General features: G+C 41.6%; 2 protein-coding genes across 5 annotated transcripts in view; one reads left to right on the forward strand and one right to left on the reverse strand.

Annotated features, from left to right (window-relative positions):
* LOC143849197 (rho GTPase-activating protein 6-like) overlaps positions 1–14,071 on the forward strand; it is a 52,308-nt gene extending 38,237 nt beyond the window's left edge. Inside the window, exons 22-29 of one of the 4 annotated variants that reach the window (XM_077358260.1) lie at positions 6,944–7,007; positions 10,174–10,347; positions 10,515–10,637; positions 11,158–11,277; positions 11,661–11,783; positions 12,097–12,219; positions 13,187–13,417; positions 13,561–14,071. In XM_077358260.1, the coding sequence (XP_077214375.1) occupies positions 6,944–7,007; positions 10,174–10,347; positions 10,515–10,637; positions 11,158–11,277; positions 11,661–11,783; positions 12,097–12,219; positions 13,187–13,417; positions 13,561–13,728 (1,126 nt within the window). In that variant the 3' untranslated portion in view covers positions 13,729–14,071. The remainder of the gene's footprint in view (positions 1–6,943; positions 7,008–10,173; positions 10,348–10,514; positions 10,638–11,157; positions 11,278–11,660; positions 11,784–12,096; positions 12,220–13,186; positions 13,418–13,560) is intronic. The other 3 variants (XM_077358261.1, XM_077358262.1, XM_077358263.1) reach the window with 3 other exon arrangements.
* A 946-nt stretch (positions 14,072–15,017) lies between these two features.
* LOC143848997 (mitochondrial uncoupling protein 5-like) lies at positions 15,018–16,408 on the reverse strand. Its single transcript, XM_077358041.1, has one exon. The coding sequence runs from the start codon at positions 16,157–16,159 to the stop codon at positions 15,182–15,184; it is 978 nt and encodes a 325-aa protein (XP_077214156.1). The 5' UTR covers positions 16,160–16,408; the 3' UTR covers positions 15,018–15,181.
* Between the last annotated feature and the right edge of the window lie 9,977 nt (positions 16,409–26,385).

Genomic DNA, 26,385 nt, shown 5'->3' on the forward strand with positions numbered 1-26,385 from the left:
TCTCATCTTCTCCTCAATTGGTGCCAACCCCACTATTTTACGGATGTCATCATTTTTAATTCGATCTAACCTTGTGTGGCCGCACATCCATCTAAGCATTCGCATCTCCGCTACACTCATCTTATGCACATGCTGCTTCTTGGTGGCCCAACATTCTGAGCCGTACAGCATGGCTGGCCTCACAGCTGTCTTATAAAACTTTCCCTTCAACTTGGTAGGTATTTTCCGGTCACTCAGAACTCCTGAAGCATGCTTCCACTTCAACCAACCTGCTCTTATTCTGTGTTTAACATCCTCTTCAATCTCTCTGATGGGGACATCAACAATGGGCGTGGATTTAAGGTGTACAAGCGTAGACGTGGACGAGACTGATGGCGGGGACTCAGATGGAACCTTGACATCACCACTTCGGCCATCATTGTTGAAACCATTTGGCTTCTTAGGCACAAACATTGATGATCTAAACGAAGCAAAAATAATAGATATAAGAATGAGAAGGGTTTGAAAAGACATCCAATGTTTTATTTCTCACACCCCTTCATTTTGTCTTTAGCAAATCCCTTCACCAAATTTGATGATGGCCCCCACCTCCATTCCAATTTCTTAGTTTTCCCCCTTGCATTTAGTACCCCTTTACTCCAAAAACATGTATCCTCGTCTTACGTGAAATACACCTCCCAATGATATCCAAACCCCCTAAAAATCCATGTGTTGTCATATTCCTAGAGTTGTCGCGCTTTTCCCAATGTTGCTATTGAAAGTTGTTGTCATCACGACCAACCGCTTGCCATCGTTCTACTTCACTGGTTAACTTGGGTCATCAAATCCTAATTTGAGTAATTTCGTATTTTGGTCCATTTCAATTAAGGTGCATCCGTTCTTGGAAGTGTGTGCTTGAAAAAGTGACTCATGCTCCCATAAGAAAAAGAGTAGTTCCTTTCTTCTGAGGATTTTTATCCAAAAATGGCCCATGACGTTTTCCTTTATTTTAGTCACCGTTCTCTAAAGAAACGGCCATTACGAAAGGTAATTCATTCCCATGAGAATCGGAACTCAAAACCAGTCCATGAGGACTCACCCATCGACACCGAAAGTAAGCCCGCTTCCTGGCTCATCTTGCAAGCGATACCTCTTGCAACAATATCAATGCATATCAGTCGTGTTGGATATCTATGTATGTATGCCATAAGGGCATAGTAGTCTTTTCTTCTTTCCCATCTTATATATACTTGAGTGAAGAGGAGAGACCCTAACTCATTCCATTCTCTCATTTTGGTTCTTCTCCAACATGGTATCAAAGCCTTAGGGTTTTTGTGCCCTAGGGACCAAATTGGAGATTCTTCTCCTTCTTCTCCACCCAACCCCATGACCTAAACCCATTTCCCACTCTTCTCCTTCTTCCCTCTTCCTCTCTTCGTCCTCTCTTCTTCTTCTTCTCCTCCTCTTGCCCCCCCTCACTATTTCTTCTTCTTCCTCCTCCTCCACTCCCCCCCCACCTGGTGTCCCTCTTTCTCCCCTCACTCCTTTCTCTATTTCCCTCTTCTTCTCCCTCCTAAAACCCCAAAATCTTCACTCCTAATTTCCCCTTCTTAAAGCCCTAAATCCTCTACCTCATAAAACCCTAAATCCCTCACTTACTCCTCCCTATTTCATGGCCTAAATCTCCTCTTTCTATTATTCCTCTTCTTCGCTGCTCCGATTTCCTCTCGGCATTGGCCCGAATCTTTCTCTCTATGCTCCTTCATGTGCATTGTCTCTATATGCCTCTCCTCATTCTCTTGTGTCGTCAGAGCCGCGCTCGTCTGATGGAGTCGCCCTTGTGACTTCTCTTTGTCTCTTATATTTCATCTCCTTTCGGGCCGTCGTGAGCTTTTTCTCTTCTGATGGATCCATCGAATACTTCGGATCCTCCTCTCTCCCCCTCCCTTACTGACAGTGTGACTGATCCTCCCGGGGCTCCTTCTCTTTTGAGCTACCATCCCACAATGTACTCTCCCTCTGTTGAGCAGTCCTTCCCCAGATGACTTCGGAGCGCCTTGACGGCTCCAACTATCTTAGTTGGAGGAGGGCTGTTGAGACCTATCTTCTCGCTCGCCGCAGAGTGTCTCTCATTGAGTGGGGTCCTCCACCCTCCTCAGATCCATCCTATGACTGGTGGCGTCAGGATGATGCGATGGTTCGCACGTTACTATGGCAGAGCATGGCTTCTCATATTTCTCGGCCGATGATGGACTTAGCGACTGCCAAGGACATTTGGGAGCATGCTGCTCTCATGTTCTTTGGAGTTGATAACCTCACTCACATCTGTGCGACCTACTCTGAGTGGATTCGTCTTGAACGTCGCAACTTATCCCTCTCCGACCATTATAGCCGGTTTATCTCTCTATGCCAGCAGCTCGATGTCTTTATGCCCCTCACTTCAGATCTGACGGTTCTAGCTCGTCAGCGGGATCAGCTTAGGGCTATACACTACCTTGAGTCCTTGGGCCTGGACTTCTTACCATTCCGTCAGCAGATGATTGGGTCAGGGACCATTCCCTCTCTCCCAGAGATTTACTCCCGTGCTCAGCAGTGTGCCCCGGGAGGCTCCTCCACTATGCTTCCTTCAGAGGGTTCCGCTCTTGCTTCTTATGATACTGGGACTTCTTCCGGTCGTGGCACTGGTCCTTTTGGTCGTGGCACTGGCTCCTTTGGCCGTGCTCGAGGCTCCTTTGGCCGTGGTCGTGGTCGTGTGATGGGTGGTGGCCGTGGTACAGGTGGTCGTGGTAGGTCATATTGCACTCACTGTCAAAGGGATGGTCACCGTGCTAATACTTGCTTCGTGCTTCATCCAGACCTCCGTCATTCCCGCGCTGCCCACTTCTCTGCTGCATCCCCTACTGATGGCACATTCCAGTCTTCTACTTCAGATCTTCCAGACGAGCCTTTTGCGTTCACCAGAGCTGATTATAAGGAGCTTCAGCGTCTCCGCCTTAGCAGCCACCCTCCATCCGCCGCGGTTGCCCAGTCAGGTAGTGCACTTGCTTCCCTTCTTCCTAGCTCCAGCTCCTGGATCATTGATTCTGGGGCATCCAACCATGTGACGGGTACCTCTTAATCCCTTACATCATTTCAGTCATTTCCTTCTCATTCTCGTTTTGTCACTCTAGCTGATGGCACCAAAGTTCCCATTTCTGGTACTGGTTCTTTGTCACCCCGTGAGGGTCTAACTCTATCACCTGTCTTCTATGTTCCCACCTCTCCTTTTAATTTGTTATCAGTCAGCCAACTTACTAAATCTTTGCATTGCTCTGTCTCATTTTTCCCTTCATATTGTGTTTTCAGGCTCTCTCGACTGGGATGACGATTGGAACGGGTCGTGAGCTGGGCGGCCTCTATCACCTCCAGTGCCGTCCCTCTCCCACCATTTTGAGCAGCTCTATTGATGCTTATCAATGGCATTGTCGTCTTGGTCATCCATCTCTTCAGCGTCTCAGGCAGACCTCCATTGTCTCCTCTAGCCTTCAGTCATTTCAGTGCGAGTCGTGTGAACTCGGGAAACATCATCGTGTGTCGCTCCCTTCTAGGCTTGATAGTAGAGTTTTGAGACGTTTTGCGTTGGTTCATTCAGATGTATGGGGTCCCTCGAGGACCAAGTCTTTTTTTGGATATACTTACTTTATTGTCTTTGTGGATGATTTTAGTCGAATGACATGGGTTTACTTACTTAAAAATCGTACTGAAGTGTTTACTGCTTTCCGCACCTTTTATGCTGAAATTGCTACTCAATATGATTGTCTCCTTAAGTGTTTACGAATAGATAATGCTAGAGAGTATTTTTCCTCTTCGAGTGGGTTTCAGGACTTCTTAGCCACTCATGGCATTCTACACCAATCCTCATGTGCATACACCTCGCAGCAAAATGGTGTTGCTGAGAGAAGTTGCGCTACCTTCTGGACATGACACGTACTCTTCTTGTTCAGATGCATGTTCCTAAGGTATATTGGAGTGACGCCATTCTTACATCTTGCTTCCTCGCTAACCGTCTTCCTTCGTCAACCTTAAGCAATCAATCCCCATTTTCGGTCCTTCACCCTCACGGTGAACCCTTTCCTCTTACCCCTGGCGTGTTTGGCTGTGTGTGTTTTGTCCACAAGCTGGGCCCAGGGGTGGACAAACTAGACCCCCGGGCTGAGCGGTGTGTATTTCTAGGTTACTCCCGCGCCCAGAAAGGATACAGGTGTTACAGTCCTAGCCTTCGTCGGTGCTTTGATTCTGCCGATGTTGCCTTCTTCGAGTCTGTTCCGTATTTTGCGAGTCCTCCTCCATAGGTCCCTTCGGTTCCTCTTCCTCTCCCAGTCCTTCCCGATGTGGTACCCTCTCCTCTGCCCCCATGCAGGCTCCTCCGTCTCCCCCTCCTCCTCCACAGGTTCCCGGCCGTTCGGATCTACAAGCGTCGATCCCGTCCTTAGCCGTCTCCAGCTCTGCCTGCGCCAATCTCGTCCCATCCAGAGATCACAGCACCTACTTCACAGGTATTGCCGCCTTCTAGCCCTCCACTAAATTCTCCCATTGCATCTCGTACACGCTCACGTACTACTGCTCACCCTTTATCGTCTTATGTCTCTTATGACCGTTTCTCACCTGCATTTCGTGGCTTTGTAGCTTCGTTGTCTTCTGTCTCCTTGCCTAAGTCTTTGCAGGAAGCACTGGCACACCCTGGCTGGCGGGCTGCTATGGACGATGAGATGAACGCCCTTCAGGCGAATCAGACTTGGGCTCTTGTTCCTCCTCCTCCTGGACTTAACCCAGTTGGATGCAGATGGATCTATGCCATCAAATACCTTCCTGACGGCACAGTTGAGCGCCTCAAAGCACGCTTGGTTGCTAAAGGATACACTCAGACTTATGGGATTGATTACACTGACACCTTTTCCCCTGTTGCCAAAATACCCTCTGTGCGTGTCCTTATCTCATTGGCCGTCAACTATGGGTGGCCTCTTCACCAACTTGATGTCAAAAATGCTTTTCTCCATGGCACTTTGGTTGAGGAGGTGTATATGGAGCAACCTCCAGGGTATGTTGCTCAGGGGGAGTTGACCGCCTCTGTCTGCCGTCTTCACAAGTCCCTATATGGCCTCAAACAATTCCCTTGTGCTTGGTTTGGCAAGTTCAGTGATTCTCTCATAGGATATGGTATGAAGCAATGTACGGTGGACCATTCTGTCTTTAGCCTCAAATCTGATGCTAGATATGTCATTCTCATAGTCTATGTAGATGACATTATCATTACAGGGAGTGACTCTTGTGGCATTCAACTATTGAAGAGTTTTCTTCAGAAGCAGTTCTCTACGAAGGATCTTGGTCGCCTTCGATACTTCTTAGGGATTAAGGTATTGTACTCTGGTACAAATGTTTCCCTCTCTCAGCGAAAATATGTTTTGGACCTTCTGGATGAGACTAGATCATTGGGGATCAATCCTGCTAGTACTCCCATGGAACCAAATAAAAAGCTCCTTCCAGAAGAGGGAGACTTATTAGAGGATCCTGGCAGATATAGGAGACTTGTTGGAAAGCTCATATATCTTACTGTCACTTGTCCTGATATTTCATATTCTGTAGGAGTGGTCAGCCAATTCATGAGTGACCCTCATACCTCTCATTGGGCAGCTGTAGTGCATATCCTTCATTACTTGAAAAGTGCTCCAAGGAAAGGGCTACTTTTCAAGAAATATAGTCACATGAAGATCGAGGCCTTTTGTGATGCTGATTGGGCAGGCTCTCCGGCTGACAGACGATCCACTACTGGATATTGCACCTTTGTTGGGGGAAACATTGTGTCATGCCGTAGCAAGAAACAAAATGTTGTATCTAAGTCAAGTGCTGAAGCAGAATACAGGGCTATGTCTCACACTTGTAGTGAGCTCATTTGGCTACGTTCTTTACTATCTGAGATTGGGTTTCCTCCATCTTCTCTTGCAGAGTTGTATTGTGGCAACAAGGCGGCTATCTATATTGCCAACAATCCTGTGTTTCATGAGCGCACCAAGCATATTGAGGTGGACTGCCACTTCATTAGACATAGGATCCACCAGGGCGTGTTACGTATTATTTTCACTTGACCAACTAGCGGACACCTTCACCAAACCATTGAGCAAAGCTAAATTTATTGATATTTGTAACAAGCTAGGAATGTGTAATATATACATTCCAGCTTGAGGGGGAGTGTTGGATATCTATGTGTGTTTCTATGTATGTATGCCATAAGGGCATAGTAGTCTTTTCCTCTTTCCCATCTTATATATACTTGAGTAAAGGGGAGAGACCCTAACTCATTCCATTCTCTCATTCTCTCATTTTGGTTCTTCTCCAACAAGTCGCGGTCAACCTTTGACAATGTACATAAAATAAGGAGATTCTCTTTCTTTTCTTATGGGGGCATTTTATTTTAATCAAAAGTATGTCGATTTCCAATCCACTTACATTTGAGGGGCATGTAAGAGAATATGAAATCTCACTGTTGGATGATTAAATGAAATCACCAGATGTCACTGTGGACTCGTTTGGGTGTTAGATTAAGCAACTAGATAAGATGAGGTTGCTAGGTTAGATTAGGATTATTCTTATATTAATCTATATCCATATTTATCATTGGCTCGCTATGTTTGTGCCTATGAGTGTTCCATATAAATACTCATTAGGCTTGATTGTAATAAAGATCCAAGAGTAGAGAAATTCTATTTCTTTCGATTCTGTTATGATTTTCTTTGTGGTACTGACCTGTATAAGTATAAAAATCCTCTTTGGTATCTGAAAACATGTCCCAGTATAGATTTCACAGAATTCAGGAATTCCTAAGTGGGTACCATTCAAAAAAAAAAAAAAAAAAGAATTCCAAAGTGGTTTTGTTTTTGGATTATGTTTCTTTGTTCAATGAATTGCTCTATTAATCTGTTCAATACAGGAAGGCTCAGCAAAAGGATGTTGAAACTACAGCTACTTTATGTGAAAAGTCAAACAGAAGTGAGGTATGCCTTTCTATTGGCTTCATTTAAAATTTTCTAATATTATATGAGGGCTTGAGTCATGAATTTCTTTAGCAAGCATCCAAGTAAGAATTTCTTTTCACATTATTCGTTTGTATTTGTTTTCTTTGTATGGGAAGACCATCATTTTCTTCAAGTGTTTGGTCTATGCGTCAAGACGCACATGAATTGCATTCTGTGCATGAGTGAACATGTGATAACGCGTAAGAACATATAAATCCAAGTATACATAGTGTTGGAAACACCAAGAAGAGGAACCTGTTAGTGCACTTAAATTTACAAGCTGAAAAGAAGTAAAACTGCATTTAATGAATGCCATATTTCAACGTTGTATTAAGCCGTGTCCTGTATTTGTTTCCAAATTGCACTTTTCCGTACTTTCCAAATTTATTTAATAAAGCAAGAAAAGGACTCAAAATTGTAGATTGGCCTAAGAAATCCTCATAGAAGAGATAAAGAAGCTTGATTTCTTAATGGGAGCTGATTTGTATTGAGAGGTTGTTGCAAGACGTGCATCTAATGTATGCAAATTCAATTATCTATTAGACTATGCATAAACATTGTTTAAAATATTGCCTGATTATGCATCATATTGCACTTTTGTATCAGATATTTGACGACCGATACCAGACACTATGAACTTGTTATGTGCTAATGCCCATCCTATATGCAACATGTATCAGCTGACATGACTGATATTTGCATTGGGTTTCAACACTGGCTGATACATTGCCCAGTATAGATATATAAGTCCATGTACCTGGGTCATCTGTTAATGAAGAATGATGTGCAATTGTGCATATACCAAGCACTCCAAGCGCACATTATTGTGACAAGTGAAATATGTTCATACTTCATACCCTGTGACGGTGTCGACATCGGTGGCCTTGTGCATGCACTTTGGGTGTTTGGTGTATTCTAATATCGTTCACACACGCAAACACAAACAAAAACACACACACACACACACACACACACATGATTGGTGTTACCCATCCTCCCTTTTACCCCTATCCACTCGACATTTCCTTCGTCCAACACTTTGTCTTTGCCCTACTCGTGTTTTTGGTGCACCATGTTTTATATTGTTTTGCTTAGCAAGAAAAAAAAAACTTTGCAACCTCCTATTGCCATTGCCAGGCGAGAGTCTGGTGCTTCGGCACCTTCCCTGCCTGCATCTCTCATTAGTGTCTTGCCATTGCTATGCCAGAGTCCATGGTTGTTGCGACCACCACAACGAATTCCACTGTAGAGACTAAAGAATGTTTCCTATGTACCTACATACATTATGTACTTACATATAGTATGTGCTTTGAACCATAGTTTGAAAACTCCCCTATGTCTTTTTTTTTTTAAAAAGGTAACAAATTTTATTCCACCAAAACCAATATTACAGGCAATAGGGACAAGATGTCCCATAAAGCAATCCCAATATGTACATGGTTACCAAAAGCCAAAAACCCCTACCCAAATCCCATTACATGAGCCCTCTTAAAGGCAATTAGGTCCCGACCAGGCCTATCCTATAGCACCTACAAGAGCTCCCTCGTGAATGCAGGGAGATGGGAGGTTGACACCGTGTTTTGCCAGAGTGTCCGCCATAGAATTTGCTCTTCTTCTCTTATGCTCAATAAGGGGCTTCACAATCCGAACAAGATCTCTGACCTCGTTGATTTTTTATGCCAATCTCCATGGTCTGCAGCTCCAATTACAGGTCCAGGCGATTGTGTTGGCGGAGTCCCCTTCAACAATCAGGGGGCCCAAACTTTGCTTACAGAACCATTTGAGTCCAAATAAAAGGGCGGTTACTTCCGCCTCATTGGCATCGCAAGTACTGGCCGATCCAGAATAAGAAGCAATGATAGTCCCCATATGGTTCCGGAACACTTCCCTATGTCATCGTGGACTCTTCCGAGTCAACTCCCTTTTACCTTGGCCGCGTTCTTGTCCATGTCCTCGTTTTTATATACAAAATCAATAAGAACTCCTTTGACTCTTTGTAGTTATGACCACCTCAACCGAGTTCTCAGCCGCGCCAACCGAGAGCTCAACTGCATCGTGCTAAGTCAACAGGATTTGCTTTAGCCATGTTCGGACCTGCATCCTTGTTTTGGAACACTGCTTTGAACGGTATTATTGTTTGCATGTATGTACTTTGAACAGTGTTTCCTAAGAAGGTACTCTCTTATATTTTTCTGTGTAGTTAAGCTAGGATTGAACCTCAACTCCCTTATATCTTATATCATTGGATTATTGTATTAAGTATTAGAAATAAAAGAGTATAAATCACCAGCAAAGGAACAATGTCGATTCCTGGTCTGAGCAATATGATATAAGAGATTAGAAATTTGTGGAGCATTATTTATTAGAGACCCAACTATATATATAGACATAAATCTAAGGCAGATTCGCTATCTAATTGTTATTTTGATGGGTGGCTCCACCGGCTGGGTGGTTTAAGTTTAACTTTGATGGTAACTCTTTGGGGAACCCGGGACTCGCGGGAATTGGCGGGGTCATTCGAAATCACATGGGGGCCGAGATTATGTCTTTTTCCGGATCTATTGGCTTCAGTGACGCAAATGAGGCTGAGGCGAGAGCACTGCTATTAGGACTCAAATGGTATGCCGTTAATAATATGTGCCATTCATCATGGAAGGAGATTCGTCCAATGCCATTGCGTGGGCTTCAAATCGGATTTCTGGTCCGTGGGGTATCTCCTTCTTGCTGGATGAAATCCGCGACCTGATCCGCATCATCCACCCAAGATTATTGCGTAGGCGCCGATCCACAAACTCAAGGGCGGACGCTCTGGCCAAAGATGGGGCTCTTTTGTCTGAAACCATTGTCACCCATGTGGGTCAGGGGGGTGGTGGCATAACCTGTCTCGGCTTCATCTTTTTTGTTAGATGCCCTGATGGGCTTACTCAGTAATCTGTAATCTGTTATGGGGACAACTTGCCCCCATTTCTTTTAATTGCATGATTATTGGAATAAAATCTTTGTTAATTTATTTTTTTAAAAATTATTATTTTGATGAATACATCTGATGCCAAGTTTATAATAATCACTTTCTCCATCTGATTATTATTCTTCATATTGTATTATTACCCTCACTTGCGGCAATAATGTGTTTATACGTGCATAGCATTTTCCGCTTCGAGGAGATTTTGAGACTGATACAACACAAGACCCATCATCACCAAACCGGCAAACTGCCCAGAACACTACCAGATCGACTGGAACAACTACTTATCTGTCTACTGACGACCCATCAATAGTTGGGCTTGCTTATTCTAAGAAGTCATCTGGGAAGGGTGAGGTAGGTCTCTGCATTGTGCTTTAAAATTTTTTCATAGGTAGGGATGGAATTTAAATCCCCACATGCCTGGGGCATCACGGGTCACTCTTCATCATGCTTTACTAGAATGACAGTGTCTCCAGTTTTTGCTCATCTCAAAATAATCCCATTGCCAAATGCACCTGCAGCACCCGCCAGATTTGAAAAGTCAGAATAATACCAAATTAAGATCGGCAACTACTCAGTTGTCTACGGAGGAGCCATCTATAGCCGAGCCTGATTCTTCTAAGAAAGCCACTGCAAAGGCTGAGGTAGGTTTCTGCATCACACTTCTCTAAAATGATGGTTTCTCTGATTTTTGTACTTCTCAAAATGATGCTAGTGCTAAATGTTTTAGCATTGCAGTAATTTTTATTTTTTTTGACGACATAAGGTATGCCCACGCCGTTTTAGGGTGGGACCAATCCCAGTAATAAATCCTCCAATTAATGTTTCTTTTACTATGCACTTTGACATAATCAGACACTGTATTGTAAAGCTCTTCAATGAAGTGCACTTCGTTATCCACTCCCTCACCTACACACTTTCTTTGATGTAACCAAGCATCATTATTGTAAACATCTAAAATTCATTGCACATCCTAATACTCTCTCTCTCTCTCTCTCTCTCTCTCTCTCTCTCTCTCTCTCTCTCTCTCTCTCTCTCTCTCTCTCTCTCTCATGCACGTGGGCGTCACTGTTGGGGCGTTCTTCGTTATGGTTTTCTAGAATTACGGTTCTCTGATTTTTATACTTCTCAATATGCTCCCATTTCTAAATGCATTTGCAACAGCTGCCAGATTTGAAAATTCAGAACAGTACCAAATCCACAGAGACAACAACTCATTTGTCTGCTGAGGAGCCATCGAAATTTGGGCCTGATTCTTCTAAGATGTTTGCTGGAAAGGCTGAGGTAGATTTCTATATCATACTTCCAGTAATAAACTCTCTACTATATGCACTTGCTTTGATGTAACAAAGAATCTTTATTCTAAAGCCTTTCATTACATTGCGCTTTCTAATATGCTCCCTCGTTCTCTTCAATACATTGCACTTCCTAGTATCCTCTTTATCTATCTATCTATCTGCCTGCCTGCCTGCCTGCCTGCCTGTCTCTCTGTCTGCCTGCCTGTCTCTCTGTCTGTCTCTCTGTCTGTCTGTCTATTGTAGGTAATGATGAAGTTTGAATCTCTACACCCTTGGGGTCATCGCCTCTGTGTCGCTCTTCTATTGTAATGATGGTTTCTTTGATATTTTCATTTATCAAAATGATCCCATTATGAAATGTATTTGCAGCAGCAGCCAGATTTGAAAGGTCAGAACAGTACCAAATCCACTGGGGCAACTACTCATTTGTCTGCTGATGGGCCATCGAAAGTTGGGCCCGATTCTTCTAAGAAGTTTTCTGGAGAGGCTGAGGTAGTTTTCTAGATCATACTTACAGTACTGAACTCTAATATTTGCACTTTCTTTGATGTAACCAAGCATCTTTATTGTAAAGGTTTCAAATACACTGCGCTTCCTAATATGCTTCCTCATTCTCTCTCTCTCTCTCTCTCTCTCTCTCTCTCTCTCTCTCTCTCTCTCTCTCTCTCTCTCATGTTGGTAAGGATGACATTTGAATCCCTACACGCCTGGGGCATCACAGAACTGTGCTATTTTTCTATTAGAATGACAGTTTCTTTGATTTTTGCAATTCTTAAAATGACCCCATCACTAAATGTATTTGCAGAAGCAGCCGGATTTGAAAATTCAGAACAGTACCATATCCACAGGGTCAACTACTCATTTGTCTGTTGAGGTGCCATCGAAAGTTGGGCCCGATTCTTCTAAGAAGTTTGCTGGAAGGGCTGAGGTAGGTTTCTGCATTCTAGCTCACCACTGTGATGGTATCTCTGTTTTTTCTACTTCTCAAAACGGTGCTGGTGCTAAATGCTTTAGCATTGCAGTACTAAACCCTCCAATTAATATTTTTGTTGCATATTTTGTTTGTCTTGACCAGGCATTGTATTGTAAAGCTCCTCAATACAGTGCACTTGCTAATATACCCTGACCTATGAACTTTCTTTGATTCAACCAAGGATCTTTGTTGTAAAGCTCTTCAATGCATCACACTTCCTAATATTCTCTCTCACTCTCTCATTCATGTCTCTCTAATTGCCATTTTGATCAATAAATTTAGAACTGCTGTTTGCTGAAAATGATGTATCCGTAGTTGTCAACCCATGACTCGACTCGTGACTTGATTTCTTAATTTTATGACTCATGACTCAACTTCTCATGACTTGTAGGACTTTTTGACAAGAACATAAATTTAGTTGAAAAAATATAATTATATATCAAAAGATGAAGCATGTAAAAAATAAAACCCAACAGCACATAGATAAAGCACTAAGCTACAAATATAAATAACTATATGCTTGTAACTTGCATGCTCAAAAATAATTAAGTACTAAGTTCCAACTTCAAAGTTTTCAACCATCAAAACAAGAAAAGCCTAGTCCCAACGACTCGACTCGATTCGACTTATAAGAGTCTTATTTTTTCAAGTCAACTCCTAGCGGCTCGTTCGAGTCAGCAGACGACTAGGAAGAGTCTTCATAGGCTACTCGACTCGACTTGAGAGTTTGACTCGTAAGAGTTTGACAATCTGTGAGTCACCGGTGCGACTCGCCTCGAAAGCCTAGGGACTCGACTCAACTCGGGAGTTGACTCGTACGACTCGTAAGAGTTTGACAACTATGGATGTATTCTTCTTAGCTTAGGCTGTTAGATAGATTACCATCATTTTCTGCATTAATTTTGTTTATTGTTATGTGTAGGACATTTCGTCCGGACCAGAGTTTGAGAATGTATGTGTCATCACACGAGATACACCATCAAACAAGCAGTCTTCTCAGAAGCAACAGCCAGATCCATCAAAACAGGATAATACCAAGTCCGCAGGCTCAAGTTCTAGTACCAAGTCCGCGGGCTCAACTTCTAGCTTGCATATGGAAGAATCGTCTACAACGGGGTCTGCTGCATTGACGAAATCCACCGGGAAGGGGGAGGTAGGTCCTATATCATACTTTACCAGAATGGTGCTTTCAATGTGATCTCTACAATTTCCTTTTGATAACACAACATTGTATTGTAAATTTCTTCAATAGCATCTGAATTGATTGAGCTAACTTCATACCTGTGGCTATATCAGGGAGCAGGTTCCACAGTTTCTGCATTAACCAGGTTAACAAACCGGCTTAACTTTTTAAAAGAACGGCGTTCCCAGATTGTAAATGACCTTCAGACCGTGGACACAAGTAATATTCCCTCTTCAGAGGCGCCTTTGGCCTGTCCTCTGCCTAGAAACAACTCCAGATGATACAAGTTCTGACCTGCAAGAGAGTAATGCTAATGTTTCTTTCCCTGTATAGTCATCCAAATAACACCTTGTCTAGTTTTTACCAATTGTTAGGGTTGTTTCCAAGGAGTTTGATTCTGCTACTATACCATGCTTGGAGTGGCAGCTGAAAGGTCCAAAACCTGTAATGTAAAGGTTTTATCTGCTTGGTTCTGAAATGTTGATTGTGGGGTGTATCGGAAAATTAGACTTTAATTATCGACTCTAATGGTGTTTAGTGGGAACGCACGTCTTCGAATATGCTGTCAGAATGTATTATATTATGTATGGAGACTGCAAAAACTAATTGCATTGTTCAACGAAATTTTGTTTTTTTTGCAGCAAACAATTCATTTGAGTGCATGTTATTTTGAAATAATTTTGTATATATCAACTTGGTTATTTATGTAGATACGTCCAGACTCAGAGGTAGGAAATAAGGAGTGTCACTATCAAAACAAAGGGTGGGAATATTATTTATGAAGAGAGAAGTAGAATTAGGTGTGCTTGGTTGTTAATGGTTACAGGTCGGCTTTCTATTTCTACTTTTTTCTAACTTCTAGAACAACATGTAGGCAACTCAAATTTGTTGTCTTCTAATTATAAACAAAAAGGAATGCTAGAGGCAAGCGCACCTCAAATACACACGGCATTGAAAAAGATATCATTCGCATATTTAAGATGCGTTTGCTGCTAGAATAATCGACGGCTTAAAGATCATCAAGATTGATCAACAGTTTATAACCATCCGATGAAAGCGGGACCAAAGGCATCAGGCTGGATTTCTGATGCGGCAATAAGTCTATGCCAACGGTGGTGATCTTCTTAACTAAGCCGACGTGTGCCGCACTCCAGCATAGGTGGATTTGTGCCACGTGTAAAGTGACGGCCAAATTGGGTAGCCCCCACAAAAAATAACAACTAAGAACAAAATAACGCACGCGATAAAAAGCAAGGAAAATTAGAGACTAAACAATTCCAGATCACCCAGGTTTGGGTCCGTAAGCAGTGACAATTGCCCTATGAAGACTCGCTTTCGCTACGGCTCCGGTGGGTTCCTTTAACCAAGCCACTGTCTATGAGTCGCCGGCTCATTCTTCAACAGGCACGCGGTCAGAGATCCAACTCTCCTCCCACTGCTTGGGAGCTCACGGTTTCATGTTCTCCAATTGGACCCACACGCAATACACCACCTAAACCAAATCATACAGAGCCACGTATTCATCTTTCGCGTGCCAAACACATGTCCAGAAATTAGAAACTCAATAATATACGCAATATTAATCTCATTAAATAGCCAATATTAATCTCATTAAATAGCCAGTACTAATAAAAAACAACAACAACCCCAACTCGTTCTTCCCGTTGAGAAATTTGAAATGAAAGAAAAGAAGAAAAAAAACAGAAGATAGCTAAATAAAAAATTTCGTCATCATCAGAAATCCTTCAATAACTTTCGGACCTGTTCGAGTGTAACAAACAACACAACAGTAAAAGGCCCCTGCCTAGTTATTGTAGGAATAAATCCCTTATAAAGAGCCATAGGCCCCTCAGTGCGCACTGTCTTCATGGCGCAATCTAGCGCACCCGCGTACGGAGCCTCCCCACCTGGCCCCACCTTCATGTTCATAACCCTAGTCTTAATCACGTCCACAGGATTAGATGCCACGGATGCTACAAATCCAGCCGCAAAGCTCGCAGTCACGTGGGTCCCAAGCCCATCCTTCATCAGACCCTTCTCTAGTATCGTCTCCTTGATCTGATCGTACGATGCAAGTTGCGAGGCGGTCACGATCATCGCACGATTAACGGTCAAGGATGATCCGCGCCATAAACTTGTTACACCCTCTTGTTTAGACATACGTGTGATCGCGTCGAACACGCTCCGGTAGTTCCGGCGTTGATCCGCCGGGAGCCGGCCATCGGCCTGCATTCGTACCATGGCGACGTCGGCCGGATTTCCGACCGCGGCACCAATGCCGCCGGCGATTAGTCCGGCGGCTATTTTTCGGACTAGTGGGATGGATCCGGAATTTGGGTCCGACCATTTGGTTTTGAGGATTTCGTAGAGGCCCATGCGGGTTGTGGAGTAGAGCGTTTGTCGGAGGATGGTGGCGGATATGCCGGAGAAGAGGGCCGGTAGGCCTTCGGATTGGACGATCCGAATGCCGACCGAGATGGGTCCCACGCGTTGTGGTGGTGGTGGTGGTGGTGGTGGTAGTGATGGTGGTGCAATTATGGTTGTTGTGGTGGGGAAAGCTAGAGCTGGGCGTAGGGTCTGAATGGGCTGGGGCCCATGGGCTTGGGTTTCGCCTTGGAGTTGCATTCGGACCTTTATAAGGTCAAAAGGATGGGTCGTGGATCCTGCAACAATGGAAGCAATACCTCCCTCGACGAATCCTTTAAGACCCATATTGATTTTGTTATGGGTTTTGTGAGAAAAAGGTTTATAGATTGAAGAAATGAGAGAATATGGTGTGTTCTTAGATTGAAAAGCAAGAGTGTAAGAGGAAAAACTAAGCCCAGTTGGAATTAGGGTTCATCTCACTGGAGACCAGGAGATGAGAGTGGAGGGAGAAGGCTATGGAAGAAGAGTGAGGAACGTTGGGCCTCTGAGACATATGCAGAAAAAAGGAAATAGATCTGATGAAGAGTAGGGAAGGGAAAGAGAGTATTTATATAGGATTTTTGTAGGAGGAAAGTAAAATTCTACAACGCGTTTGTATTAAAACAAAAAGAGAGACGGCCACCTGTCTTGACTTTTGAATTTTTATTAACTCAATCATGTCACCCGTCTCACATGTCTCTTCCACTCAATCAAACCCTAATGAGTCATGATTTATTGCATTATGTTAATTTTAGTATTAGATGCCTAATTAGATATTAGGGTTACTAAAAGAAATAAAAGAGGAAATGGGGTCCATTTTCTGCTCGTGGGCCCAGGTGTATATGCTGATCGAGGTCGTTCATCTCATGGTCCCACTTGATTATAATTTATAAATGCTCCATCTAGTGTATTTATGACTATTCATTTGCAGTACGAGGGGCTGTCTCAAGTAGGAAAAGGGGGTGAATATATTCAAACCTTTCATTTGTTGGCCCCCAACGTAAATAGGTCTTATGGGTATTTTGGTAATTAAGCACCCCATTAATCATATCTCTGTAAACTTAACAAAGGGTTGACAAAGTAGTTCATTTGGGAGGACCAAACGCGTAAAGATTTTGGACTAGGCAAACCTTCGTCAACCGTACACGTGTCTGGTCAGGATGAGAAGAAAAGGAAGAATAAATTCAACTTGGAGAGGTGTGATCCAGGGGAGGAAAAGAGCAACTTTAGAGGAAGTCATCGAGGATCCGTCTCCGCATAAGTTATGTAATAAAACTTACGTAAGTTATTCTAATTCCCATTTTTAAAAGTGGGAAATGATATTTAAACCCTCTTTCCCAACATTTTCACACTCTCTCTTAAATTTAATTGCCACTGTTACAAATAAATTAAGGGAGATGATATTTTCACCCCTCTCTAGTACGCATTCGCCCCCCTTATAACGTGAACAGCGGACAACTTTAATGCTTTTTGACGTCAAATCTCGTTACAAGGGGGCGAATACGGACTGCAGAGGGGTGAAAATATCATCTCCCTAAATTAATAAAAGTAAAGGTGGGAGAAAGTAACATTTTCCATATATGTATGTATATAAAGAAGGGAAAATTACATTTATACCCCCTCTAGTTTCTGACACATCCACTTCCACCCCTATAGTTTAAAACGTGACAAATACACCCCTTGTAGTTTCAATTTGTTTAAGATAGGCCCCATCAGCTGAAAGTTCGTCCATATATTGAAGGGTTAGGATGATCCGATGGAGCTGATTTTTTGGGCACACCCTATCTATGTCAGGACCCATCAAATGAACGCTTTGGATCATCCAAATAATGTGGGCCCATACCCGAATCCAAACACTACTAGAGGGGGTGTAAATGTAATTTTCCCTATAAATAATTAATATCCTTACTCTCATGTTTACCAGCAGTCTCATTTCTTTTCTTTTTTTTTATCACTTTCTAATTAGTGAGAAATAGCTATTATATTAAGATTGCTAAAAACCATCAAGAAGTAATCAAAAAAGCATTTAGTAAGGTCAGGGTGTTTACACCCGTTTTTATAAGTTAAAATAAGTTCTGTTGTAAGACTGAGTCATTAATCTGGTATTGAAATTTATTTTCAAGGAATTGAAATTCTAGATTTTAAATCGGTAGTGGAAGACCGGTTTCCTCTCAAAAGTAGGGAGACTTTTGACAATTTATGTGAAGAAAAAAAACCATGTGACGAGAAGATTGTGTCCAAAAGAAGAGGTCTTGAAGACTTGAACCATTCAACAGACATGTCTTAGTCTATTTTATCTTAGTTTTTCGAGTTATCTTAACTTGTAAATCCAAGGATACAAACTCTAGAAGAAATGGAATCATCCTTAACGATTAGGATTTCCTTTTACTTTCCTATTATATATCAATGCACGTTGTTCACTCTGTTGAGTTGGTGATACAAAACACTGGTTCTAATTCATTCTTGGAGCGGGCCCCACTTGGCCCTTTTTAGTGGGATGTGTTTTATATATATATATATATATATATATATATATATATATATAGGGTTTATATATGAAATAGAGGGTTTTGAAGAAGAAGGCAAAATATAGAGAGGAGAGAGGAAAATGCTAGGGCAAGACAAGAGGGTTTTCCCTTCGAGCCCTGTGAGGGCTTTTGTGGTTAAGCAAAAGTAAGGTTCTTTTTCTTGATGAGAAAGCTAGGGCAAGGCAGGAGGGGTTTTCCTTTATGCTCTGTTTGGTTACCGGGTTTTTTTTGTTCCTGGGAGTTTTGTGGGAGAGTAAGTTAAATTTTGGTCCCATCCCATGTTTGGTTGCCTTTTAGCACTAGGTTTATTTTAATCCCACTCTTGTAATGATTACTTGTGGGGTGAATTTTTTAATCCCACTTTTGTAATTATTGCCTTTTCATCCCATCCCAAGATAACCCTAGGAACAAAAATAAACTCAAGAACCAGAAATAAGCTTGAGAAGAATTTTTTTTCTACCCAACAGTTCAAGCAACCAAACAAAGGTTTTTTTTTTTCCCACCATATTTCCCAGGGTATTTTTTTCTCCCACATAACCAAACATGGGATTTTTATTTTACCAGGATACTTCTAGGACTCTTTTTTTCCCACCTATCTCCCAGGGTATTTTTTTCTCCCACATAACTCCCAGGAACAAAAAAAAACCCGGCAACCATACAGAGCATTAGGGTTTTCCTTTGGGGGCTCTAGGAGGGATTTTGTGGTGAAGCAAAAGCATGGTTCTTCTTCTTGAGGATAAAGCTAGGGCAAGGCAATGTTTCTCTTGAGGGCTTTAGGAGGGCTTTTGTGGTGAAGTTCTTTTTTCTTGAGAACAAAGTTAGGGCAATGTAAGAGGGGTTTTCTCTTGGGGGCTCTAGCAGGACTTTTGTGGTGAAGCAAAAGCAAGATTCTTCTTATACTCAAGGCTGAAGAAAATGTTTAAAGCCAAAAAAATGGGGTTTTCTCTTGGGCTCTTAATTGGCTTTTTGTGGTGAAGCGAAAGGGTTTTTTCTTCATCGATCTTCATGTTTATGAAGGAGTATTCTTCTTCTTCTTTCATCGTTCTTCTTCTCCATAGAGTTTTCTTCTTTGCAAGGCAAGCGTTGTACTGAAGGGTTTTTCCAAAAAGGTTTTCCTCATACTCAGTGTAGAGAGTTGCTTTGTGATTGCATAGAAGGTTGGAGGGAAGGACTTCATCGGTGGATTTTACAGGTGGAGGTAACGTTGTACTACTTTGGTTCTAAATAGTGGATTGAGTGTTTCCCTTGTTTGGGGTTTTCTCTTTGGCTCTTAATTAGCTTTTTGTGGTGAAGCAAAAGGGTTTATTCTTCATCGATCTTCATGTTTATGAAGGTGTATTCTTCTTCTTCTTCCATTGTTCTTCTTCTCCATAGAGTTTTCTTCTTTGCAAGGCAAGCGTTGTATTGAAGGGTTTTTCCAAAAAGGTTTTCCTCATACTCAGTGTAGAGAGTTGCTTTGTGATTGCATAGAAGGTTGGAGGGAAGGACTTCATCGGTGGATTTTACAGGTGGAGGTAACGTTGTACTACTTTGATTCTAAATAGTGGATTGAGTGTCTCCCTTGTTTGGGGTTTTCTCTTTGGCTCTTAATTAGCTTTTTGTGGTGAAGCGAAAGGGTTTATTCTTCATCGATCTTCATATTTATGAAGGTGTATTCTTCTTCTTCTTTCATTGTTCTTCTTCTCCATAGAGTTTTCTTCTTTCCAAGGCAAGCGTTGTATTGAAGGGTTTTTCCAAAAAGGTTTTCCTCATACTCAGTGTAGAGAGTTGCTTTGTGATTGCATAGAAGGTTGGAGGGAAGGACTTCATCGGTGGATTTTACAGGTGGAGGTAACGTTGTACTACTTTGATTCTAAATAGTGGATTGAGTGTCTCCCTTGTTTGGGGTTTTCTCTTTGGCTCTTAATTAGCTTTTTGTGGTGAAGCGAAAGGGTTTATTCTTCATCGATCTTCATGTTTATGAAGGTGTATTCTTCTTCTTCTTCCATTGTTCTTCTTCTCCATAGAGTTTTCTTCTTTCCAAGGCAAGCGTTGTATTGAAGGGTTTTTCCAAAAAGATTTTCCTCATACTCAGTATAGAGAGTTGCTTTGTGATTGCATAGAAGGTTGGAGGGAAGGACTTCATCGGTGGATTTTACAAGTGGAGGTAACGTTGTACTACTTTGGTTCTAAATAGTGGATTGAGTGTTTCCCTTGTTTGGGGTTTTCTCTTGGGCTCTTAATTAACTTTTTGTGGTGAAGTGAAAAGGTTTTTTCTTCATCGATCTGCATGTTTATGAAGGTGTATTTTTCTTCTTCTTCCATTGTTCTTCTTCTCCATAGAGTTTTCTTCTTTGCAAGGCAAGCGTTGTAATAAAGGGTTTTTCCAAAAAAAAAATTCCTCATACTCGGTGTAGAGAGTTGCTTTGTGAATGCATAGAAGGTTGGAGGGAAGGACTTCATCGGTGGATTTTACAGGTGGAGGTAACGTTGTACTACTTTGGTTCTAAATAGTAGATTGAGTGTTTCCCTTGTTTGGGGTTTTCTCTTGGGTTCTTAATTAACTTTTTGTGGTGAAGCAAAAGGGTTTTTTCTTCATCGATCTTCATGTTTATGAAGGTATATTCTTCTTCTTCTTCCATTGTTCTTCTTCTCCATAGAGTTTTCTTCTTTGCAAGGCAAGCGTTGTATTGAAGGGTTTTTCCAAAAAAAAAATTCCTCATACTCGGTGTAGAGAGTTGCTTTGTGAATGCATAGAAGGTTGGAGGGAAGGACTTCATCGGTGGATTTTACAGGTGGAGGTAACGTTGTACTACTTTGGTTCTAAATAGTAGATTGAGTGTTTCCCTTGTTTGGGGTTTTCTCTTGGGTTCTTAATTAACTTTTTGTGGTGAAGCAAAAGGGTTTTTTCTTCATCGATCTTCATGTTTATGAAGGTATATTCTTCTTCTTCTTCCATTGTTCTTCTTCTCCATAGAGTTTTCTTCTTTGCAAGGCAAGCGTTGTATTGAAGGGTTTTTCCAAAAAAAAAATTCCTCATACTCGGTGTAGAGAGTTGCTTTGTGAATGCATAGAAGGTTGGAGGGAAGGACTTCATCGGTGGATTTTACAGGTGGAGGTAACGTTGTACTACTTTGGTTCTAAATAGTAGATTGAGTGTTTCCCTTGTTTGGGGTTTTCTCTTGGGTTCTTAATTAACTTTTTGTGGTGAAGCAAAAGGGTTTATTCTTCATCGATCTTCATGTTTATGAAGGTGTATTCTTCTTCTTCTTCCATTGTTCTTCTTCTCCATAGAGTTTTCTTCTTTGCAAGGCAAGCGTTGTATTGAAGGGTTTTTCCAAAAAGGTTTTCCTCATACTTGGTTTAGAGAGTTGCTTTGTGATTGCATAGAAGGTTGGAGGGAAGGACTTCATCGGTGGATTTTATAGGTGGAGGTAACGTTGTACTACTTTGGTTCTAAATAAAGGATTGAGTGTTTCCCTTGTTTGGGGTTTTCTCTTGGGCTCTTAATTAGCTTTTTGTGGTGAAGCGAAAGGGTTTTTTCTTCATCGATCTTCATGTTTATGAAGGTGTATTCTTCTTCTTCTTCCATTGTTCTTCTTCTCCATAGAGTTTTCTTCTTTGCAAGGTAAGCGTTGTATTGAAGGTTTTTCCAAAAAGGTTTTCCTCATACTCGGTGTAGAGAGTTGTGATTGCATAGAAGGTTGGAGGGAAGGACTTCATCGGTGGATTTTACAGGTGGAGGTAACGTTGTACTACTTTGGTTCTTAATAGTGGATTGAGTGTTTCCCTTGTTTGGGGTTTTCTCTTGGGCTCTTAATTAGCTTTTTGTGGTGAAGCGAAAGGGTTTTTTCTTCATCGATCTTCATGTTTATGAAGTGTATTCTTCGTCTTCTTCCATTGTTCTTCTTCTCCATAGAGTTTTCTTCTTTCCAAGGCAAGCGTTGTATTGAAGGGTTTTTCCAAAAAGATTTTCCTCATACTCAGTATAGAGAGTTGCTTTGTGATTGCATAGAAGGTTGGAGGGAAGGACTTCATCGGTGGATTTTACAAGTGGAGGTAACGTTGTACTACTTTGGTTCTAAATAGTGGATTGAGTGTTTCCCTTGTTTGGGGTTTTCTCTTGGGCTCTTAATTAGCTTTTTGTGGTGAAGTGAAAAGGTTTTTTCTTCATCGATCTGCATGTTTATGAAGGTGTATTCTTCTTCTTCCATTGTTCTTCTTCTCCATAGAGTTTTCTTCTTTGCAAGGCAAGCGTTGTAATAAAGGGTTTTTCCAAAAAAAAAATTCCTCATACTCGGTGTAGAGAGTTGCTTTGTGAATGCATAGAAGGTTGGAGGGAAGGACTTCATCGGTGGATTTTACAGGTGGAGGTAATGTTGTACTACTTTGGTTCTAAATAGTAGATTGAGTGTTTCCCTTGTTTGGGGTTTTCTCTTGGGTTCTTAATTAACTTTTTGTGGTGAAGCAAAAGGGTTTTTTCTTCATCGATCTTCATGTTTATGAAGGTATATTCTTCTTCTTCTTCCATTGTTCTTCTTCTCCATAGAGTTTTCTTCTTTGCAAGGCAAGCGTTGTATTGAAGGGTTTTTCCAAAAAGGTTTTCCTCATACTTGGTTTAGAGAGTTGCTTTGTGATTGCATAGAAGGTTGGAGGGAAGGACTTCATCGGTGGATTTTATAGGTGGAGGTAACGTTGTACTACTTTGGTTCTTAATAGTGGATTGAGTGTTTCCCTTGTTTGGGGTTTTCTCTTGGGCTCTTAATTAGCTTTTTGTGGTGAAGCGAAAGGGTTTTTTCTTCATCGATCTTCATGTTTATGAAGTGTATTCTTCGTCTTCTTCCATTGTTCTTCTTCTCCATAGAGTTTTCTTCTTTGCAAGGCAAGCGTTGTATTGAAGGGTTTTTCCAAAAAGGTTTTCCTCATACTCGGTGTAGAGTGATTGCATAGAAGGTTGGAGGGAAGGACTTCACCAGTGGGTTTTACAGGTGGAGGTAACGTTGTACTACTTTGGTTCTTAATAGTGGATTGAGTGTTGCCTTGTTCGTGAAGCAGCCCATTATGGTGAACCATGTATATTTTTGTGTTCTTCTGGTTGCTTGTGATTTGCTTCCGTTTGGTGGTTGTGGTTTGTTGGCATATATAATTTTCTCCATCTTGTATTTTCGTGTGTTCGCTAGTGGTAGATTGGTGGGTGTTATTGGCGGTGGATTCTGGCCGCTAAATATTCATGGTCTTTGTTATTTGGCTGTATTCTTCGTCTGCATTTTAGTAATTTCAAGTCCTTTTGTTTCTTTTTAATTATACGACATTAAATGCCCAAAGAAGAACTTGGTTCCCTTCTTCTTCTCAGTCACTTGCAATCTAATCTAGGGAACAAATTGATTACCCCATCACATCAAATTTTGGGAATCAAACTAAGGGTTGCCATTTTTTATAAAAAGGAAGCACAGCTATCATTTTGGTGTATGTAGGTGATACACAATGAGAGATTGTATATGATGTGTGCGCGCGTGAAGTTCATTATTTTTAAAAAGTACAACGGGGCACACTTCGTCACGGAAACAGCCTCTCTGCAAAGTAAGGGTAAGGCTACGTACATCTAGCCCTCCCCAGACCCTGCAATGGCGGGAGCCTCGTGCACTGAGCCGCCCTTTTTATTAGTCCGTTGATGTGCCCCACCATGACAATGGGGCACACTTCATATGATGATCCAAACCATTCATTTGTTGGGCCATAGCATAAATAACTTGTACTCCAAAAATCATTTCCATGAGATCAGCCTAACCGCCTGATCTATAAGTGAATGCACATTATATAGATCTAAGTTTCATCCTATGAACATGATTTATGAGAGATACATCTTATTTACGTTGTGGCCCAACAAAGGAAAGGTTTAAATCCTCCTATGAAATGGACCCCACTGTAACTTAAAAAAAGGGGGGGACTTCACTCCTCGCACACACAACATATAAAATCTCTACGCAATGGTATCCTTCAAAGACGGTGAAAACTCTATAATAAAATGAGCCCAACTGTGATTTATTGGGAAGGGCTGACATTGTTCTCACTAAAATATGTATTTTTTTAATGGGGGCCCTTCACAAAAAACATGAATGACTGATTTATGGGCGATGCACATGGAGGTGACACAATCTTAGACCGTGATTGTAAGTGTTAATTTAAGTAATCGTTCGAGTGAAAATATGGCCCACCGTGTTATTCCACCTTGATTGGTGGGCACTAGCTTCGGTAGTTAATGGTGGAGAAGCGGGCTTTTCGCCACTGGCTGATGGTGTATTTTTTTAAAAGAGGGTGAGAACACGCTTTTGGCGAATATGATTGATGCAAGAATATATATGGGCCCACTACCATGTGCATATTGATTAGACCTGGCAAACGGGTGGGTCGGGCCGGGTCAACCCGCGGGTGGTGCGGGTGCGGGTCACACGGGTCAGAATTTTGGTGACCCGCATTTTTGCGGGTCAGAAATTTGGTGACCCGCGCGGCCCGCGGGGTGGGCCGGGTCAACCCGCGGGTCACCCGCAAATATAATATGGGATTGTAATTCTCCTGATTTGACGTGATTCGACCGCACCCTAGTTTTTCCGTATATGTAATAACTCTACACATGTTTTTCGTATTTTTCTCGTAATTTTATAACTTTATAACCATTTATCCGTAATATTTCATTTAAAACTTTATAAACTCAGTTATTTTACTTTTCGTTTTGTAATGATTAGTTTTTTTTACTTTTTACTTTTGCTAGAAACCTTCGCCTCTGTGCGCATCTTTTCACAGAGTATTACCACCTATTAAAAAATAAAAAAAACGAAATGTTATCAACACTACTGAGGGCACTCTCACTTTATTAAAAGTATGGTATGGCCCACACCATCGGATGATCCAAACCGTCCATTAGATGGGCCATAGCAAAAATAGGTTATACTCCAAAAATCATTTACATCTGATGATTTCCCAAGTGCTAATAACATTCTCCAATAAATTCTTAAAAATTACTTTAAAAATGCGGGTGCCCGCGGGTTTACCCTGCCCAACCCATGTTTTTGCGGGTTGGGTGGACCGCGGGTCAAATTTTGGCGGGTCACTAAAACCTAGACCCGTGCCCGCAAATTTGCGGGTGGGCCGGGTCGACCCGCGGACATGGGTCGGTTTTGCCAGGTCTAATATTGATTGTGCTTGCAAAGGGAAGTGATATATAGCCCCCTCTAGTGTATTTATGACTACTCTTTTGCTCCGGAGAGGACTGTCCCAAGTGATTGCAATCAGGAGGTCCATTGTTCATCAGATGATCTCAGGCCTTAAGCACTGTTCATGTCGATTTTGAGTCCAAAACTGATTATTGAACTCAAAATGTTAAATGCAGTTTTGAGTTAAATAATCAGTTTTGGACTCAAAATCAATTCTTAAAATTCAAAGCGCACAATTAAAATCAATTTTGAGTTAAATAATCAGTTGTGGAACTCTATTATTAGATTTTCCAAACTCTTGCTTTGCTTTCGTGATGATTCATGGAAGAACCCTCCTTTTGAGGTCTCAAAGTGGCAGCATTTTGAGCAGTCGTTTATTTTTAGAATATTTTTTGTTGGTGGGTAGGGAGAACATCAAGGGCAGGATTCGGTGAACATGATTTTTTTTTTCTATTTTCTTTATGCATTTGAAGAAATTGTTGTGTATGTGATTCTCTCTTGCAACAGATTGCATTTTATTGGTATGAGACAAAACATGACAAAATATATTTAGGATCAATTACCAATGGGGGACAAAATATATTTAGGATCAATTACCAATGGGGGACAAAAATTAGGTGGAATTATCAACAGGACCTATGCTTTTCAGAAATTATCAACGAGGGACAAAAGAGGTCTTGTCATTAAAAGCTGGACGAAAATGCCCTTTTTTAAGTAACACATTTTGCTTTTCCAATTTTCCCTCTTCTCTCTTCTTTCCCTCTTTTTTTTTTTTACTTTTCCATTTTCAAGTTGTTTTTTTTTTTTGCCCTAC

The sequence above is a fragment of the Tasmannia lanceolata genome, unplaced genomic scaffold, assembly GCF_043159265.1.
Source record: "Tasmannia lanceolata isolate RefF3 unplaced genomic scaffold, GAP_Taslan_0.1 ptg000016l, whole genome shotgun sequence".
Taxonomy (NCBI): Eukaryota; Viridiplantae; Streptophyta; class Magnoliopsida; order Canellales; family Winteraceae; genus Tasmannia; species Tasmannia lanceolata.

Excerpts from the sequence above, each read along its gene's own strand:
- LOC143848997 (XM_077358041.1), bottom strand. The coding sequence starts at position 16,159 with ATGGGTCTTAAAGGATTCGTCGAGGGAGGTATTGCTTCCATTGTTGCA.